Source organism: Xyrauchen texanus, chromosome 7 (assembly GCF_025860055.1).
Source record: "Xyrauchen texanus isolate HMW12.3.18 chromosome 7, RBS_HiC_50CHRs, whole genome shotgun sequence".
Lineage (NCBI taxonomy): Eukaryota > Metazoa > Chordata > Actinopteri > Cypriniformes > Catostomidae > Xyrauchen > Xyrauchen texanus.
The window spans coordinates 8,412,178-8,431,993 of NC_068282.1; the positions used below are offsets into that span (position 1 = coordinate 8,412,178).

The 19,816-nt window shown below is 38.5% G+C and overlaps 1 protein-coding gene across 1 annotated transcript in view; it reads left to right on the forward strand.

The window, feature by feature from the left end:
• The first annotated feature begins 888 nt into the window (after positions 1-888).
• The window catches only part of LOC127646629 (protein phosphatase 1H-like), a 30,408-nt gene continuing 11,480 nt past the window's right edge, over positions 889-19,816 (forward strand). The window contains exons 1-2 of the mRNA XM_052130391.1: positions 889-1,455; positions 10,424-10,541. Of these exons, the coding sequence (XP_051986351.1) occupies positions 1,199-1,455; positions 10,424-10,541 (375 nt within the window). The 5' untranslated portion in view covers positions 889-1,198. The remainder of the gene's footprint in view (positions 1,456-10,423; positions 10,542-19,816) is intronic.

Genomic DNA, 19,816 nt, shown 5'->3' on the forward strand with positions numbered 1-19,816 from the left:
TAAATAAAAATAAATATAAAGGGTGATTTGGTCACAGTGAAGGTTAGGGAGTTATCTGGGTAAAATTAACCATTGTTACTATAGTAATATTGTAGTAAACATGTTTTTGGTGGAAGCCATAGTTTTTATACAATTGACCATGTTGTTACTACAGTAATGTGTGGTTAATATAGTAACCATCTTTGGTTACTATGATTTTACTACAAAAAAAAAAAGTGTGATACTTCTGTAGTAAAATTATGTTTTTTAAGGGAAGGTTAGGTTTGTGGGTAGAGGTTGGTGTAAGGTGTCTGTGGGACTAAACACAATTATCATGCTGCAGTGATGTCATTTACTGTATGTTAGTATGTTAGTATTTCATTTTTTATTATGAGATGATAACAACATTCAGGGCTTTACTAAAAACATAAGCCATAGTATCCCACCTTTGGCAAAAACCATGATGTTTGGTTATTGTGTGGCTTCAGAAGTCTTGGAATATAGGCCACAAGTCGTATGGACTAATTATGGGGTTATGATGTTTCTCCTTTTTTGGAGTTCGACAGCCACTGCCCTCATCCACTTTCTTTGTATGGATCTAAGACAGTCGGCTTTTGTACTTCACAGAAGAAACAATTCAAATGTTTGGAGCAACATGAGGATGAGTAAATGATGACAGAATTTGTGTTCACTTCATATTTCCATCCAAGAGAGTTTTTCCTGAATAATGAATAATGTGTTCTCTTTTAAAAAATTACAAGCCTTTACTTATTATTATACATCTAGAACTATTTTCAGCACTATTGCAATTTATTATTTGGCCTATCGTGGACTTTATTGCATCATTCCGTTGCATTATTGCAAAAGAGGCAGTACCACATTCATTGCAGCATCAGTCTCCATGTACAATGCACCTCCCTTGGTTGTGTACGTACACTATCTGGTCGGTTGAGAGTGCTATACATCATACAGACCTTCTATAGGCGGATGAGCAGTTCTACCTCCGTAAAGCCTCTCGGGTGATTATATAGGCAACACAGTCTACATAGAGAGGATTTTTTCGATGAGGAAAACATCGTCTGTCAAAACGTCACATGGGGTCAACGCGATCGCTTCCTGCATCGCGCCTCAGCTACAGTTTTGCGCGTTTCGGTTTTTAGGTTTATATCGATAAGATTCCCGTTCCTCGCGCGCCGCCGATGTCACATATTTTATTGCGATGATAAGCAAAGTTAAAAATGCCATGTCCTCGCTGGTGAGCGGAATTATCCCACACGGCCACCACCATCATCAGCAACAGCACGGATCCGCGCAGAACGGCGGAACAGACGGGCTTCCACTGCGATTCCCGTACAGCCGACCCGAGTTCCTGGACCTGACACCTGAGCTGCTGCAGTATTCCACCGAACACGCGTCCAGACCGGTCATCACGCTCAAGAGAGACAGCAGGCTGCCATGGCGAACGGGATATGCGGAGTGAGTCGTGTTTTTTTTTATGTTTTAATTTTTAATGTTCGGTTTTGCTTAACTTGAAAATATTGTTGATTAAAAATGACGCGATTGCCGTGACGTCATTGTTGAGGAAGGTTAGATGTCACGCATAGCCAAGGGCAAATGGTTGTTATCATTCACCTCTGAGCGCTATACAGTCAGCTGGAAGATTGGAACGCTTCTTTGGAACCTGATGACGTAGCCTACAGTTTATGGAATTAATCAATACATTTAAACCTTGAATTGCGGCATAGAGCACGTTATACACCCACTCACAGGATGACAAACTGGATATCCATAGATTATTACAGCAATAATCGTGCATAATTTTTTTTTATTATTCTGTAGGCTACTGCATTTCACAAGCTTCTGGGCCCCCACAGTCATGGGAACCTGAAAATATCAGAACATTTTGTATTTGAGATTTCCAGGCCTGGAAAAGTCATGAACATTTCTATACAAGTATATTCTGCTATTCTGAAGCATTGGTCAGAATGGGTTTAAAACTATTAACAAATGACTGTCTGCCACCGTTGACCAGCTAAAGTGTGCATATTAATTTATATTTTATTGAGATACATTACATAGCTGTATGATATCCAGATATTTAGCAAATTTAAAACCTAATAAATTATTTGAAATTATTTGAATAGTTTTTTTTCTGTGAAGAAAAAATTGTTCACCCCAAAATAATGATTCTCTAATAATTTACTCATCCTCATCCTCATCCTCAATCTTTTATGTCTTTCTCTCTTCTGCGGAACACAAACAAAGATATTGTGAAGATTTCACACACCAGTAATTGTGTAGTATAGTGGTGGAGTATTCAACAGCCATTTGTAATAATAGTGACACAAGGTACATAAAGAGTATTCATACAGTGCTTTTTTCTTCCTCTTTTTTTTATCTTTAAATAAATCTTGAAAAGAGCATGCTATGGAGTAATCTGTGTCAGCCCTCATTCCTTAATGAACATGTATAACATCAGCAAGAACACCTTCATTTGCTCCAAGGTAAATTAAAGCTAATAACTAAACATTAATTCATTTACGTATTGATTCTGGTCTTAGTAAAGGCGATAGTAAATAAAGAGTTCACAGCATGATAGTGTGAGTGTGTTATGAGACGTAATGAGCAGTTCTGTTCACTTACACTAATCTAGCAGTTGCGTAATTGCCATCAAATGACAAATTACTTTTCTCTTTTCAAGTTACTGTGATACTCGTTTGCCTCAATTGTGATTCACAGTCTCTACAGTTTTCAATCTAATTAGTGTTTAACAACTTACCTTACAAAAAATGTCAGATGAATATGCTTTACAATGACACACATCATTCCAGCCCATGTAAGAATTGTATACATTTCGTTGATGAGAACATTTTTCTAAACAATGTGCAGTACATGGAATTCTCCCATTCATTCCTATGTGAAATTCTGCAAAGCTTGTCAGAGCGAGCTGCGGAAAAGAATCATATCAAGAATTATGGTGATTAAGAACTTATGTATTGGTCTGTTTCCCATCCAAAGCGATTATATTGCTTCAAAATGACAGGGATTAAACCACTCAAGTTGTATGGATTTCTGTTACGCTGCCTTTATGTCCTTTTTGGAGCTTGTTCTGGTCCTCTTTGAATTATATATGAACAAAACAAATCATACATCTTTCAAAATATCTTTGTTTGTGTTCCACAGAAATATAAAAGTCATAAGACTTTGAAACAGCATGAGGGTGAATAAATTATTAGAGAAATATACTTTTGAGTGAGCAACCTTTACTGTTTCATGAAAAAAAAACTATATATTTATTTCTGAAACAAAAATGTGTATTATTTTTTGTAGTGGGGTCAGTTAAAATATTAGCAGGGCAAGTAAAAATTTGAACTACTGTCGTTGTGGAGCACTGCTGAAACTCATTTGTCAAAAGACGCGGGAACCCTTGCTTTCATTGTCCATTATGTAAAGATCAAAACCATAGTTGCACAAAGTGCCTGAGATCAAACCAGGAACATTATGCAGTCTTGGAGTCATACCCTCAAATTATAAAACATTATGTTATGTGGTTCTAGAGAGTTGAAATATGTATGTGACAGAGACTGCCCAAAGACCTTTTCTGAGTGCAGCTGTCACTGTTGTGTGTTTTTTTGTTTAAAGTGTGTGAGTGTTTGGAAGGGATAGTTAGGAAGAGAGACTGAGAGAGAACAGGCCCTCAGCGATAATAAAATAATCCCAGTTAGCCGCTGGTTATCTAATCTATTATTAAATACAGTACAAGATGAGAACTTTGTTTGGGGCAGTGTGATGACAGCATCTGAAACTGAGTGTACTTTCAAAAGTCTCAAAACAAACAATGCTTGAATCTGACAGCTTTAACAAGTGCACACATATACACACTAATAAAGGGTTTAGTTCACATTGATACTCCCTAATTATGGGCAATAAATTAAAGTCAGTATAAAATCAAAATTGATCTGATATTTAGTACTTTCTTAATAGAACATTCCTGGTCCTATTGTGCATGATCAGTGCATGTTATTCCAAATAAATATGTTTTTGTCTTCCATCAATATAAAATAACTAGATCTGCATTGAAACTTTCCTTTTTGGTGAATGTCACCTAGAACGTGCAGGTGGGAAAAATAAATATTAACCAATAGCCAAATATACTAACTGAGCTCTTTATTAGGAAGACCTTAAAGCATTTTTAGCATTGATTTAGCTAGCTATCTATAGTCATACATCCAAACAATATCTAACGCTACGTAGGTCCCAGTTTAGGACTATGTCACCACACACGTTATACTTCTGTACGTTAATTTAACAAGTACACAAGCATGTACCACTACAAGTTAGCCGATTTTGTTTGTTGGTTTGTTTGCTAAACGTTAACCTTACCTGTCAGAGTCTCAGTCATAGCGCCGCTGCATTCATCAGTAGTTTTTAAGGAAGCTCTTTGGTAGGAGGACGCTGAGAGAATGACTGCACTGGCTTGGTCTTCTTGCAGTCGAAGATGAACCAACTTTCTGCTCTTAAGTTTATTCCGTGCACTGTCAAGTGCTTCATCAGATTTGTCGTGTTGCCGGTCTTGGCAGCAATTATCTTATCGCAAAAATATTGCATCGCGCGCTGTTGGCATCGAGACTGGTGAAATGTAGCCCTAGTCATGATGTCATGGGACAGTGATGGTGTCATGTTAATACCATAGAACTTTGATATATACCATGCTATTGAATGATTACCATATTCTATTGTTATATACATGGTACTCCAAGATATTTCAAATAAATACCATAGGAGATGTCTATAGAACCATGGTAGTACCGTTGTACTGTTTGGTATTTTTTTTGTTAGTATACTGCACTGCAATACTAATATTATACTAAATACCTATAATGCTTCAAACCTATAAAGTCCCTAAAGGCTTTTTTGTTGATTGTGCATGTCCGTAAAGTCTAGAAGATAATAGGGTTTGTCATTTTATGTGTCAAAAGAGTGCTCACGAGTCACAACCACCTCCTTTATTGCTGTGATGTATCCTTGATGCACCTTTTTGTCAAGCCCATGTTTGTGTGGCCTTTATAGACTTGGAGTGCTCAGGATGGCATTTGTGACTTGATCTAAGTCTTTAAAACCATGACAGCCTTTGTTCTAAAATACTTTGTCACTTCTCCTGTTTCTTTCTAACTTAAAAACTCACTCACTCAGTTACTTATTCACACTCAGATATTGTTGTGTCATCCACTGTGGCTCTTGAGATTGGCAATCTGTTAACATAGTGTTACTGAGCTGGAAAAGTCAAACTGATCAACATGCCACGCAAAAGATGAAGACAATAAATACAGGCCCAATTCAAAGATATACAGTGCCATCAAAAAGGATTCATTTCCTCTATATTTTAAGCTCTGTGGGTGGAGGTGAAAAACTACTCATCAGGTTTTTCAAGTTATATTAAAGCTGCGTCCCTCTCCTGGGCTCACAGCAATGTTAAACTGGAGCAGTAATTTATATAATGCATATTCCACATTTCTTTTGAGAGGTAATTAAAAGTCATTGATGGGCTTGGCTGTGAATACTCTGCAGTTGTACATGTACTGCTAGAAGAAGCATATTTGCTGTTAGCATTCATTTCTTGGCAATGCCTCATGGAGAGATTATAAGTACAGTTTATACATTTAGGGCTCAGGTTAACTTCTCTACAGAGTACCTAATGTAGACTAAATTCTAAGCTCAATTGTCTGTATTGTAATTTGAAGTATGGTAAAAAAGTAAAAAGGATCTTTGTTGTTTTGGACGTGGTATCATGTCCATGTTAACATGCATACGTACAGTACTTCAAAGAATACCATGGTATATAAATATGGTAATGTTTCAGTACCATGGTATTTTGGCATCTGAACCATCACTGTACCTTGGTAATACCACATATTTTATAAGTGTGGTAGGGAGATCACTGTAAGTTTAAATCCATGATTAAGGAGTTTGAAACATTTTAATTGTTTTTGCCAGAAAACATTACACGCTGCTAGTGTGCCATCTGATGTATTGCATTAATGACACACTTCTGCGCTTTTGAGACTGTCAGATCAATGACTAGAAACATGATACTGTTCTCATATGTAGTGAGTGTGTTGTCTAGTTCACACCCTCCTAGCTTCAGTCCCCTTTTTCATTTAAGATCGCATTTTGCTGATGAAGATGTTTTTGGTTGGAATTTCCTACTTTTTTCTTTAGATTTGTAGGTTAATTTGATCTGTAGACTTAATTTATATATATTGCAGGCTTACATAATTTCCTCCTTGCATGTTTACGTAATGTTGTTAGCACAGAAAATAATTGCCGGCCACTGTGGCGGCGGGTGAGTAAATAATGAGAGAATTATCAATTTGGGGTGAAATATTGCTTTAAAAGTGAAGTTTGTCATTTCTTTGCCTCTAGTGGCACCAAACAGAATTTCAAAAAATAACAATTGTTTTCAAATAGGCTTCCTTAACACTCCCTCTATATTCCATTGGTCATACAAACAGATAGTCACACCCAATTGGCTGAGCCAATGTTGCTATGTCAAGTTTTTTCACAGCACACCTCGCTTCAAAGCAGATTTACAGGAGATCATGCATATACAAATAAAATGAACCTGTAATATCTATAAAGTCTTAGAGTGATGATTGTGTAGTTTGATTAAATATGATTGTAACTTGTATATAAAAATGTCATAATTAAATAATAATTGTATTTAGAACCCCTGTGAGCAAGCTTAAGGTGACACAAATGTCCATAAGATGTTGGTTAATGGAGAAAAATAACCTTGGGAGAAACCAGACTCACTGTGGGGGCCAGTTCCCCTCTGGCTAACATCATGAATATAATGCCAAAATGTGTTATTTGTGTGCAGTGCAAGTCATGGTTTAAAATTTGTAAATTAAGTAAGTGTTAAGGTCCAGTGTTTAAAAAAATAAAAGACTTTTTATGAACTTAATGACTAATGTCTTTGAAGTTCATCCTGGATTAACTGCAGAAGTTCACATAGATGCATTGTCCTTTGCTAGTTGGCTGATGAAGGCTTTTGTTGGCAATTACATTATTGTCTATGTATTCAGTTTGTCAATATAAAAAGGTGATGCAGTCAGAGATCAGTGAGGTGCATCACAGTTCAACCAGCAGGTTATTTCGGCTAGGTTTGGTGGGGTCCATCCTAAGCACAAGGTTTAGCCGATGGCATATGAAGTAGCCGATGTCTTACAGTTGGGGTTGTCATCAATACATCTGAAGTCAAAAGACTGAAGTGATGTCTAGCTTGCACCGGCTGCAGTCAGTCGTCATCACTGAGCGACACGCAGCTGTGGAGTCCGACACAAGCAGGAACGGAGCTGGTTCTGGCCGGCTCTGATAACCTCGGGATATGACATGAAAACAAATAGAGTAATAAATAGATCATGATAGATGTGGATAATGATACATGACAGTCATGAATAAAATTCATAAGAGCAAAATTATATCTAGTGTATTCCTGAATGCTTTGACAGAGTGGAGACTTTCCCTCTTCTCAAGAATCACCCAAGGCAGGAAAAGCTAGTTTTTACTTTTTTGTTGTTAGCAGAAAAACTAGTTTAGTAGAAACCTTACTAATAGGTTACATTTTTGAGGTTTTAACACATTGCTTAATTTCATATATTGTTCAGACAGTATGACTTTTGTTGGACTTCCTGTACAAGTGATTGAGCAATCGTTTTCCCTTAGTTTCATTTTTGATGTTACTTTCATTTAAAGAATTTGTCAGAAATGGTTGTAAAGAAAACAAATGGCTTGTGACTTCTGAAGAAGGAGCCTGCTGTAAGGAGTCACTTCCTCTTTTGAGAGGAACTTACAGAGTGGGGCTTTGTTATCAGAATCTCAGTGTAAACTACAGCATGTAATATATAAATATTTATAGCTCACTAATCAAAATGATGCACTATTATGCTCAATTATAACTATGAATATATTGTCTTAAAACAAAAGCATACTATAGTTATGATATTTGTAGTATTCACATGTAGCTTGTAACTGAAAAGTTACTGTATTTGATGCAGGCATTTCAACTCCAACTTCCTTGTTTCAAATGTACATCAAACCAATTGTTTGCCACATTTGACACTTTTCGAGGAAATCAACCTACAAATGCACATTAAGCAGGGACTTACTGAAAAAAAATATTATGTGATTGTTTATGTGAACGAAATATACTGTGGCAGAAAAGATTAAGTACTTTCTACATTGAATAAGGTAGTTTAAAGGATTAGTTGACCCAAAAATGATAATTCTCTCATGATTTACTCACCTTTAAGCCATCCCAGATGCATATGTCTTGCCTTCTTCAGCAGAACCGAAATGAAGATTTTTATAAGCATATTTCAGCTCTGTTTGTCCATATAATGAAAGCAAATGGGTGCCATGATGCTGCAAGATGTTTGATGGTCCAAAAGGCATATTTACACATTATAAAAATAATCCACACAACTCCATTCGCTCAATAAAACCAATAGGTTTGTGTAAAAAAAATAAAAAAATATAAATATTTTATTAATTAATAATAAAAAAAACACTTCCTGCTACTCTTAGTCCCATCACGAAGCAGTCGCGTGTTGTAAACATAATGGCGCGTACGCGCAAGAAGTTGGAAGGCCGTGCTTTGTATACAACAGAGGAACGAGCATCACGCGAGAGTTAGGTCATTTCAAACAACAAATTAAATTTAAAAACTTTTAAATTATTGATTTGTTTCTTACACAAACCTATCGATTTGCTTCAGAAGACATTCATTGATTGCCTGGAGTTATGTGGAATAATTTTATGCAGCCTAAATATGCCTTTTGGACAGTCAAACAGCCAGCAGCCTCTCGGCACCCATTCACTTACACTGAAAGGACATACAGAGCTGAAATATGCTTAATTCGGTTCTACTAAAGAAGGAAAGACATACACATTTGGGATGGCTTAAAGGTGAGTAAATCATGAGAGAATTATCATTCTTGGGTGGACTAATCCTTTATGGAAAAAAGTTTGAGTGAAATTTGAGTTTGAAGAAATGTGTGCAGCAGCCCAAAAATACACCTGAGTTTAAGGGGGATCAGATTTGTAAGTAAACATTAACTGAAATGTTAAAAGTTAAATTGGCAAAAGTTAAAGTGAGTTAAAAATGTACTCACTTTATTCAATATTATGTCATGATGTTAAGTAGATTTTTCTTAATTTTATACCATTATTAATTTACTCTTGCAGAAAACAATTAAGTAAATATTACTATTCAGTTTTTTAGGTACAGGATAAAGTATTTTAACAAAGAAAAATGGCTAAACCTCAATTTTAAAGGGCAACAGACTTTATGTGAACCACTCAATAATGCAGTATAGTTGAGAAATAGTGAAACGCTGTTTTTAAGATAAAAACCTACCAATTTCTAAATATCTCATCACATGTCCTGGGTCATCATGGTACCCTCTGAAGCATCTTACTGCTCTTTGTAGATTAGGAAGAGGAGTGCTTTTCGTAATCCAGATTTGGGAGATAATGGCTTTATGTTTCTCTTCATGTTAGACTGCCATCACATTAGAAATGATATTCAGTCATACAATAGGTGTTCAGTTGGTTTAGATGTAACATTTTGTGCACATGATTTTTCAGATACTTTTACTGGGCTAAGTTTTATTTATCCATTAACCTAAATTAGTGGATGATACTACCAAAGTGTCTAAAAATATAAGTAACTTTACATGTTTTCCAAAGGTGCATTATTTTTACCATTATTTGTGGAATTGAATACCCCCTTTGGCATAATCTTTTTCTTTTACACTGCTGTATAAAATCTGTTAATCTCTCTCTCTCTCTCTCTCTCTCTCTCTCTCTCTCTCTCTCTCTCTCTCTCTGCGTGCTTTCATGTATGGATCAGGTTTGTAAGCCAGACCAGCTCTTCCTGGATGGCTTAGATCATTGTGCTGTGCAGGGATACTCTTTTCCTCTAACCTGTGGGCTTAAAGATGTCTCTCCCCTATTGAAAAGGAAATCCTTGACATTTTAAAGCTGGATGTGATGACATTATTGAGACTGTTTGAGGATAACTCTTAGTAGTACAAACAAATCAATGTAATGTAAAAGAATACATTTAGATATATAAGACTACCAGTTTGCATTGTTTAGGTGATCTGGGTGGTTGCTAGGGTGTTCCGAGTGGTTGCTTGGGTGGTTAATAGCACAAATTGGGGACAAGTTTCACCTCGAAATGTAGAACTTACTGTATGTTAGGGGGGTTCCGAAAAATCACTAAAACCTATGTATGCCTTAGCAAACATCATTAATGCACTTTTGTTATGGGTTTATGGTGTCTTCATTATAATATGACTTGGCTTTTTGATATAATATAAAATTGCATAGAACATAATGGTGAAAGTAATAGCAGTGATCTGGTTTGTCTCTCTTTCAGGGTGATAAATGCTGGAAAGAGCATGCTGAATGAAGACCAGGCGTCCTGTGAGCTGCTGTATGTGAGGAAGATCAGCAGTAAACAGCAACGCTGCTCCATGTTACTGGAGGACACCGGAGTAAGTGAATAAGCAACTATAATACAATATCTTGGAGGTACCAAAATGGGATGCTTTTAGGGGTTTAATTAGGCCAGAATGGCATTCAGCCACTTTCATGCTTCAAAAAAGATACCAAGTTTTGGTATTCATGTTAAGTTTTGTTTGTGCCTGTACACACATTCTGGCTCCATGTAGCGAATGTGCTTGCTTAAAAACACCTTTATAGTTTGTTACAAATTTTTATTAAAACATATTCATATTGATAATAGTTCTAGCAAATGTACATTCTCTTACGTTTGCAAAGACACGAAACGTATAATAATGATGTATTGACAGCATCTAAACATCATGATTTTACAAATGAACGCCCATAGAAATTTACAAATGTTTACGTGTAATCAATAGTGGTTCTAGCTTGTATGGTACCCTGGGGGAAACCCCCTTCAGCAACCCCAAATTCAAGCCTTTTATTCTGTGATCTCCGTCTCCATCTGCCGTCTCGCCCACCGTAACCGTACACCCGTGTTGTTTGGTTTCGTTTTCAAAATAACAAAATTGCAGCCTCAAGAAGCATTACGACCACCGGTTTTACAGCAGTGATGTTGCATGTTCATTGGCTCTCAAGTGTCTCATGACCGTTTGCAACTGTCGTATTCTGAGATGTATATGTTTGAATGAGTTATGACGGCACTGTTATGGTGTGCATCAGGAGAAATTTTACACGCGGCTTTACACGCGGCTGCGTTGTGTATGTCTGATTGTTTATGTTTTATGTTGTTTTAAGTTCAGTTACATCATTAAACCTTTATGTTGACTGTGTATTGCTAAAAAACTTAATTTGAATTTCTTTATTTTTCTAATCATGGTATTAAAACAAAAATCACTTATGCTCTCTGATTATTCAAAATGTTAGTATGGTCATTACCTCAATTCTTGGGATCAATATTTATTCATCCAAAACACGGCATTGTTTCTGACGTTGGACCACTTTTAAGATAATTGTTGAGCAATCACTTCATGTTGTGAGGTAAGTGAAGCAAATGATTGCTTATGTTGTCCAGGTGTGCATACTAACTATCCTTAATAGTTTGAGATTAGGATTAGTGTGTCTAAAATCATATTGCATTAAACTACGAGATGTTCCCAGATAGCATGATTTCTGGTGCATTTTGGGCTGATATGGCACATCCTCTTTAGCAGAATGCTTCTTTCCTCGTAAAACATGTGGTAAAAAAAAAAACTATGTCATAGTCTTATTTTTAGTGGAATAGTTGTGGATCAGTTGAATGGGCAAAACCGGGCTCAGGTAACATTATGAAAGATTTAGATTTGCTGAAGGAGCTCTGCTGACCTCACTGACCCGAGGAACCCCATTAAGCTTGATGAAGACATCTGTCCATTTTAAAGCGAACATGTAAATCAGGATATAATTGGAATATACATTTTCACCACTTTTACACTTTTAAAATCACTTTTAGTGACTGGGACCTCATTCCACCCCCTGTACCTCATCCAATGTTTTGTGCCCACACCTCTTTAGTATTCCTCAATCTTTCTCTTAGAAACTTCTTTCTCAAAAAACTACCAAAATTGCACAAAATATAAATATTTTTTATAATGGCTTAAGTACCAAATGTCTATAGGTTCATTAGAGACCCTGGGTATATAAGTGTCTGGGGGGGTTTATTTTTCCATAAATTATAGTTTTATGATTATTTAATATCTATATAAATTTACTTTCACATTATATTTTTTTCTTTGTTTATTACAAGAGAAATAAGTACTATAATCATATCATACATACTATATCACATTGATTTTCTGTGTGACATTGGTGAATTATCAGTATATGCATGTACGCATATGTATTATACATGCTATTTCTAACTCAAGGTGGTGCTGTTGTTTCAGTGATTGACTTGGTTTACATTTTACATTGCTATTTGATGAAGAAACGACATGGAAGTAAACTATAACAATTATAACTTGTGAACAGTATGATTGACTATTGTCATTTGGGTGTACTAATGAAGATTTGTTTCTTCTTCTAAAAACAGATGTTTCTATAGATGTTTCTTCTTCTGTTTGTGCACTGTTAATATCTTGCAGTAATATTTTTTAATGGTATGTTTTAATTAAATTGTTTAGTAATTGTTGTTGTCGTTGTCAAAGCCATAACAAATATTCAGTTAATGGAGTGGGAAAGACCAATGGCTGACTAAAGGCCAAAGAATGCTTCGGTTGTCCACATTGTTGATGCGTGACGCAAATTTAGAATAATTCATCGTAATTAATCATGCATCAGTATTTACTGATGAAGGCCCCAAATAAAGATAATTTAGTATATAATCTCGTCTTCATTATCGCTGACAAAACTATATGCTATATAACAATAAAATGCTATGTAAATAAAATCATAAATACCTGGTTTCAGATTAGGCTTTGTTCTGTCATAATGAAATGTAAACTCACTAATAGTGCAGCTGCCTACAAAAAAATTGCCTTAATAGTGGTTCATCTAAAATGTCACAGTACAACCTCCCTTTTAGTACTGGTATATCTAGTGGACCAGCATAGCCATGATCACAATCAAAACTTAGCTGGTAAAGCTGGTAGACCATCATGACCATAGATCGCCTTTTTGTGAAGCTGTTTCTGAAACCCTTCTGAAGACAACAGCACCAGAATTCTATGCTGGGGACCACCATTATACAAAAAACATATTCTGATCTTTGCAGCAGGGGCAGCTATAAACTCCAGCAAACCCAGTTTACAGATGGATTTTTAGAAGTGCTTTGTGTCTTAGTAGAACTAAAGGTTACAAAACATAAGTTCACATGACATAGATCAGGGGTCAGCAACCTATTGGGGCATAATCATTGGCATATGAGCAACATCGAGAGATTTCGAGATTTCATTTTGGGGAGGACTGCCTCCAATCCACCAGGGGAGGAGCGGCAGTCATCCACTAGTGGGTGGAGGAGTGAACAAGGACCAGGCTACGGCATATCAGAGAACCGGCGAGTAGGTTTTTTTTCTCTTCTCTCTCTCTCTCCCACTGTTGCTCCGTGTTGGCCTTTCCCTTTTACCCCTTTACATTGGTGCCGAAACCCAGGAAGGAGGAGAGATGCACTGCAGTAGAGTCCTCGCCACTACCATCCACACCAAAGGAGCAGCCGCAGCCATCCACTGGAGGACTGAGGAGCCCAGTTGCCTGAAATTGGAGGAACGACCGCCGACTGCGAGGGGAGGAGGGGCTCCCTACTGACCGCATGCAGTGGTTGGGCCGCTGCCAGGGGCAGAGGAGACCCCTACCGGCTACTAAAACACAGCAGGGTCAAAGAGAAGACCGCCGTCTGCCAGCAGGGAGGGGCTCACTGCCGAACGCCTGGAGCTGAAGGAGACCCTTATCATCCACCAAAATGCGGCAGGGCTTTCCATCTGCCAGGGGCTGGAGGACTGAGTCCGATCCACCCGGGGAGGAGCAGCTGTCATACACTAGAGAGTGGAGGAGTGACCGAGGACCAGGTTAAGGCATATCAGAGAAAATCTTCTCTCTGTTCCGCTGTCCCTCCTTGTTGGCCTTTCGCTCTTTTTTTTTTTTTTCTTCATCTTGTCTCCCTCCCAGGTCCGACAAGGTGGGGAAGGCCTGCTGGCACATGGGCACACTCCCTCCTGGAAAGGAGGGGGGGTGTACGTCATGCTGGGGGCTCCCCGGCCTGAAGCAATGGAGAGAGGAGTGTGGCAAGGAGTAGGGTGGGGCTGGGTCATGATGACGCACGTCCGGACCCTAATCAGGCTAATCAAGCCGACAAGAGGGATAAAGGCGGCCGGAGGAAGCAGTTTGGGAGAGAGGGAGCTACAGGCAGCTGCCCTGTATGCGTTTGTGTTGTATGTCTTTTGCTTTAAGTTAATCATTAAATTATTACTTATATTGTCAAGCCGGTTCTCACCTCCTCCTTTCCCTTTTACCCCTTTACACATTTATACAGTAAGTCCCTCGCACCTGCATGCCAATCTACCTCTTGATGTTATCCTTCGCCATGATCACGTAGCTTGTTTTATTTCGTTTTGAGCTGCCTAGTCTTGCAGGTGCGCTTTACAACATCAGGAAAATCAGACCTTTCCTGTCTGAAAATGCTGGCAGCTCCTGGTCCAAGCTGTAGTCTTTTCAAGACTATACTAATGCAATGCTTTGGCCCAGAATGTAGTGGCGTGTATGGTCTTCAATCAGCCAAAGAGGTCTAATGTGACCCTCCTCTTGATTTCACTCCATTGGCTGCCTGCATAAAATTCATCAAAGGTAATTGTGGCAGCGGGGGCGTGGTCAAGCGCCCGTCCGGGAGAGAAAAGCGGTAAGGGCGCTTACGCCTGAGCTAAATTATGTCTAACACCTGTGTCTAATTGCAGTAAGCATGGGGAGAGCGGCATAAAAGCAGCAGCCACAGAGCCTTGAGAGAGAGAGAGAGAGAGTGCCTACACCCAAACCAGCAACAAACGAGAAAGTCTGCTGTATAATTGTATATGTTAGAAAGTGTGTATATTAAAGATTCTTACCTTGAAGCCAAAAAGCTGTTCTACGTGTCATCCTTTGGGGAAAACGTTACACTGGTGCTGAAACCCGGGAATAAAAAATTGGAGAATTCGTCCAGGTATGGAGAAGGGTCGCCCCGTAGAGTCCTCCCAGCTGGCGGAGGTCCTCCAGTCCCTCGCTACACTACATCAGAGCCACCAACAATCCCTGCTTGAGCTCCGGCAGGACCAGGATCGTCGATTCTTCGAGATTATGCAGGCTCAAGCAGAGGACCGGCACGCCATCCGCAGCCGCGACCCCGGACACTCGCGCCACACTGCCCCCGCCCGTGTTACAGAAGATGGGGCAGGCAGACGATCCAGAGGTGTTCCTTGATCTTTTTGAGTCCACAGCGGAAATCTGGGGTTGGCCGCATGACCAATGGGCAGCCCACCTAGTCCCTCTCTTTTCTGGGGAAGCTCAACTCGCGGCTCAACAAATGCCGGCAACAAACCTCCTGGCCTATACAGACTTGAAGAAAGCCATCTTGCAACGGGTTGGTCGGAGCCCGGAGGAAAATCGCCAGCTCTTCTGGGGTATGAAGCTGGAAAAGTCTGACCGCCCATTTGCATTTGCCCAACGGCTCCGGGACACCTGTCGGAGGTGGCTGCTTGCGGGGGACCGTGACGTCGAGGGACTTGTCGACCAGGTGGTACTGGAGCAGTTTGTTCAACGCTTACCCAGGAGAACGGCGGAGTGGGTCCAGTGCCACCACACGGCATCGCTGAAGGCAGCTGTCCAACTTGCGGAGGACGGATGAACCCTCCCCCTCTCTCGAGGCTCTGTGGCTTTTTATGCCGCTCTCCCCATGCTTACTGCAATTAGACACAGGTGTTAGACATAATTTAGCTCAGGTGTAAGCGCCCTTACCGCTTTTGTCTCCCGGACGGGTGCTTGACCATGCCCCCGCTGCCACAGTAACTTTAAATCATCAATAGAACCACTGCAAACGTGATGAGCAGATTTTTTTAATAGAAAGCACTAAAAAAGAAGCTCTAAACTGTATAGCTCCATAGTGTCTCAATTAATATGAGTTCATGGAAACTGCAAGAATGATAATTACTGGGTAACATTTTACAATAAGGTTTGCATTAGGTTTCATTAACAATGTCTAATACAATCTTCCAGCATTTATTAATCTTGGCTAATGTAAATTTATAAAAAATACAATTGTTTATTTTTTGTTCATGTTAGTTCATATTGTATTAACTAATGTTAACTTATACAATTTCTAATGTTAAAAATGTACTATGTAGAAATGAACATAAACCAAGATTATTACCAAGTATTGTTCATTGCTAATTAATGTTAACTAATGTAGTTAACTAATGTTAAAGAGGCCCTTTAATGCTTTTTGGGATTTTACATTTCCTTTAGTGTGTAATACAGTTGTTTGTGTATGTAAAAAGGAGTTACTCTCTCCCACAGAAAACACTGCTCCTGAACTGCCTGAAACAACTGGTTTGCAGTCCAGCCATTACCTCCGTAACTTAACTATGTCACTATGTAGCACATTTGCATAATGCCAAAGGGCTACTTCGATGATGGTAAGGGATGTTACATTTCCGACACATGCTCTAAGCGGTTGACCAATCACAACAGATCACACTTGGCCAGCTTACCAATTAGAGCAGACTGGGCTTTTCGGAAAGGGAGACTTTAAAGAGACAGGAGCTAAAACTAGTGTTTCAGACAGAGGGTGAAAAGAGGTGCTGCACCATTGTACAGTATGAGAAAAATAATATGTTTTTTGAACATTAAAGCATGTAAACCTATTCAAGTAGACCCGAAAATAAAATGATGAACCTGTATTATGAAAAGTATACAACCATTACCCATTAAAGTAACACAGAATAAGAAAATGCTGTTTAAAATAGTGTTAGATAGTATTAATTGTATAGGACAATGTTGAAAATGCTTGAAATTCCATTTCAACAACTCACATAACTATGTGTAAATATTTATTTAGAGCAATAAAATCATTGGAAACAAAAGGTTGACCACAATGTGTGTAAAAGTGAATACAATTTAAAACATCAGGGAAAATAAGGTAACTACAGCAATGTATAATGTATAATTATGTATAAATAAAATTACATATTGCTGTGTTGTGTTAAATAAACACAACACCTCGAAATATATATTTGTAAACAAATGTAAAGAATTAACACTCCTCTTAGAGAGCTGACATTTTTGCAGATAGGATGGTTTGGTTCATTTCCAGATTAATTTTTACTCTATTTGATTTATTTGCATCTTTATATCGGCAGTATCTGAATTCCTTCCTGTCTAGTAATATTGTGAAAAGAAGCCATGCTCCAGTTCCCAGCAATACTTTACATTATGAATAAATTATGCAGATTAGTGTGTACTGCTCAGCTTTACTTCTCACCAATTTTAGATACACTGCTGTTATTTTATTTGTATTTTCACCATCATTATAAATTATGATGTTAAATTATCAGGTCCACGCATGTTGCACGTTGTCCTGCGTGTGTGCTCTCTAGAAACAATTGGACTGCAGAGAATTTCTAAATAAAAGTCATCAATGTTTCGTAATCTTATGACTTGTTCGTTTACTATGCATGTGTTCCCTGGGCCCCCTCAGGCACATCGGGGCCCTAGGTGGTTGTCTGTATCACCTGTAGGACGGGCCAGCCCTGAGTGACCTTGCTTTTACTGTAGTAATGTTGTGGTATCTAGGAGTGTTATAACCATGACTGTAACCATGTTGTTGTTTTTTTTTTTTGGTGGTGGTGGTGGTGGTGGTGGAAAAACCATGGTTTTGATCATATTAACCATGGTTTTACTACAATAGAAAAATTTTAACAAATCATTTTAAAGAAAGAAACGTTATGACATGAATAAGACATGAAATGAAGAAGAAACTGCAGCAGCCATATCTCCCTGTAGCTCAAGACTGGTTGCCTACTGAAGCTAAACAGGGCTGAGCCTGGTCAGTACCTGGATGGGAGACCTCCTGGGAAAACTAAGGTTGCTGCTGGAAGAGGTATTAGGGAGTCCAGCAGGGTGTGTGCTCTCACTGTGGACTGTGTAGGTCCTAATGCCCCAGTATAGTGATGGAGACACTATACTGTAAAAAGGCACTGTCCTTCAGGTGAGACATTAAACCGAGGTTCTGAAACTCTTCTTGAAAAGAGTAGGGTTGTAACCCTGGTGTCCTGGCTAAATTCCCCCCATTGGCCCTTATCAATCATGGCTTCCTAAATATCCCCATCCATTAATTCCACTCCACTCTCTCCTCTCCACCAATAGCTGGTGAGTGTACTAGTGCACTATGGCTGCTGTCGCAACATCCAGGTGGATGCTGCACAGTGTAGGACTGTGCTGCACATGTTGAGAAGGGTCCCCTGTTCACTGTGTTAAGTGCTTTGAGTGTAGTGTCAGAAAAGCACTATATAAATGTTTTGTTCATTCATTCAAATTTTTGGAAATGACACAAACATTTGTGACATTGATTAACCATGATAACACCTTTTGTACAAAGGTTTGGTTTTCCTCGCATCCATTGAAGTACACAACATACTGTACTCTGTGTAACATTCTCAAATTATGCAGGGATAACATGATCTTATAGTACATTTGTACACTACTAGTGACTACTACAGTTAATGTTACTACAGTAACTGTCATGTATATTTCTATAAGGGTGCTGATTTGTGGAATGAAAAGCCTGTAATTACTGTTGTGAATGGAACAATGTTTTCCTGTTTACCTCGTCACTGTAGTTTAATATGACGGGCTGTTTAATCTTGTTTCAACTAGCTTCAGCACAGAGCCTTTAAGTGTCTCATATCAGATGGGTTTATAACAGAAAATTCTTTGTCAAATTCAAATGGGTCGCACGCAATTCATACTGTGTTAACCTCTGGACAGCACAGAGCTGGTTCATCAGATTAGTGAGACCGGTCCCGCTTTTACTCTGCTCTGCCTGGCAAATCCACTGCGCAGCTTCAGGTAGCATCGTTTTGTCACACTTGTAGTATTTGTGGACACATAAGAATCCAACCAACTGTCTAAACTGAATTATACATGCATGCTGACTCTCAAATGAGTTTTCAACCACTTGTACTATGTACATAGTATCAAAATGTATATTTGAATATGAAAATTTGACCAAGGTCTGAACCTCGGTGACCTCATATCTGGTTACGGCCATAGGTGAAACTGAACTTTCTGAATGCTTTTTTTTCTGTGTGAGAGTATTTGTCATGTGACAAATACAGGCACTGTTCAGGCACTGTTTTCACTTAGAAATCTCGACTTATGACCTTCAGAGTGATTGCTTGTGTTTGCTTGAGGTGGTGAGTTGTAGTCTGATCTCTCTGGTCTTATCCGCAGTCTAACCTTTAGATCCCCCCTTCCTTTCACCCTAAACTTACTCTTATAATCCACAATTTAAAGCTGTTTAAGTCTGATTGATTAAATGTCTTCTGAGATAGCATTGCATTGACACTTAAATAAGGGTTCTGAGTATTGTGACATCTGTTGAAGTGTGGATTTGGTATTGTGTGGTCTGACATTTCTCTCTTTATACCTCATTTCTTTATATTTTCCTTCCCTCAAACCAAAGGAAGTTTTTGTTGCTAAGAAGTAGCTATTTAATATCCCAGAAATCCTAATGGAGTTCATTTAAATGTAAATTTTGTCTTGGATGTTCCTCCTAGAATTGCTTTGGAGAAATAAATAGAAACATGAG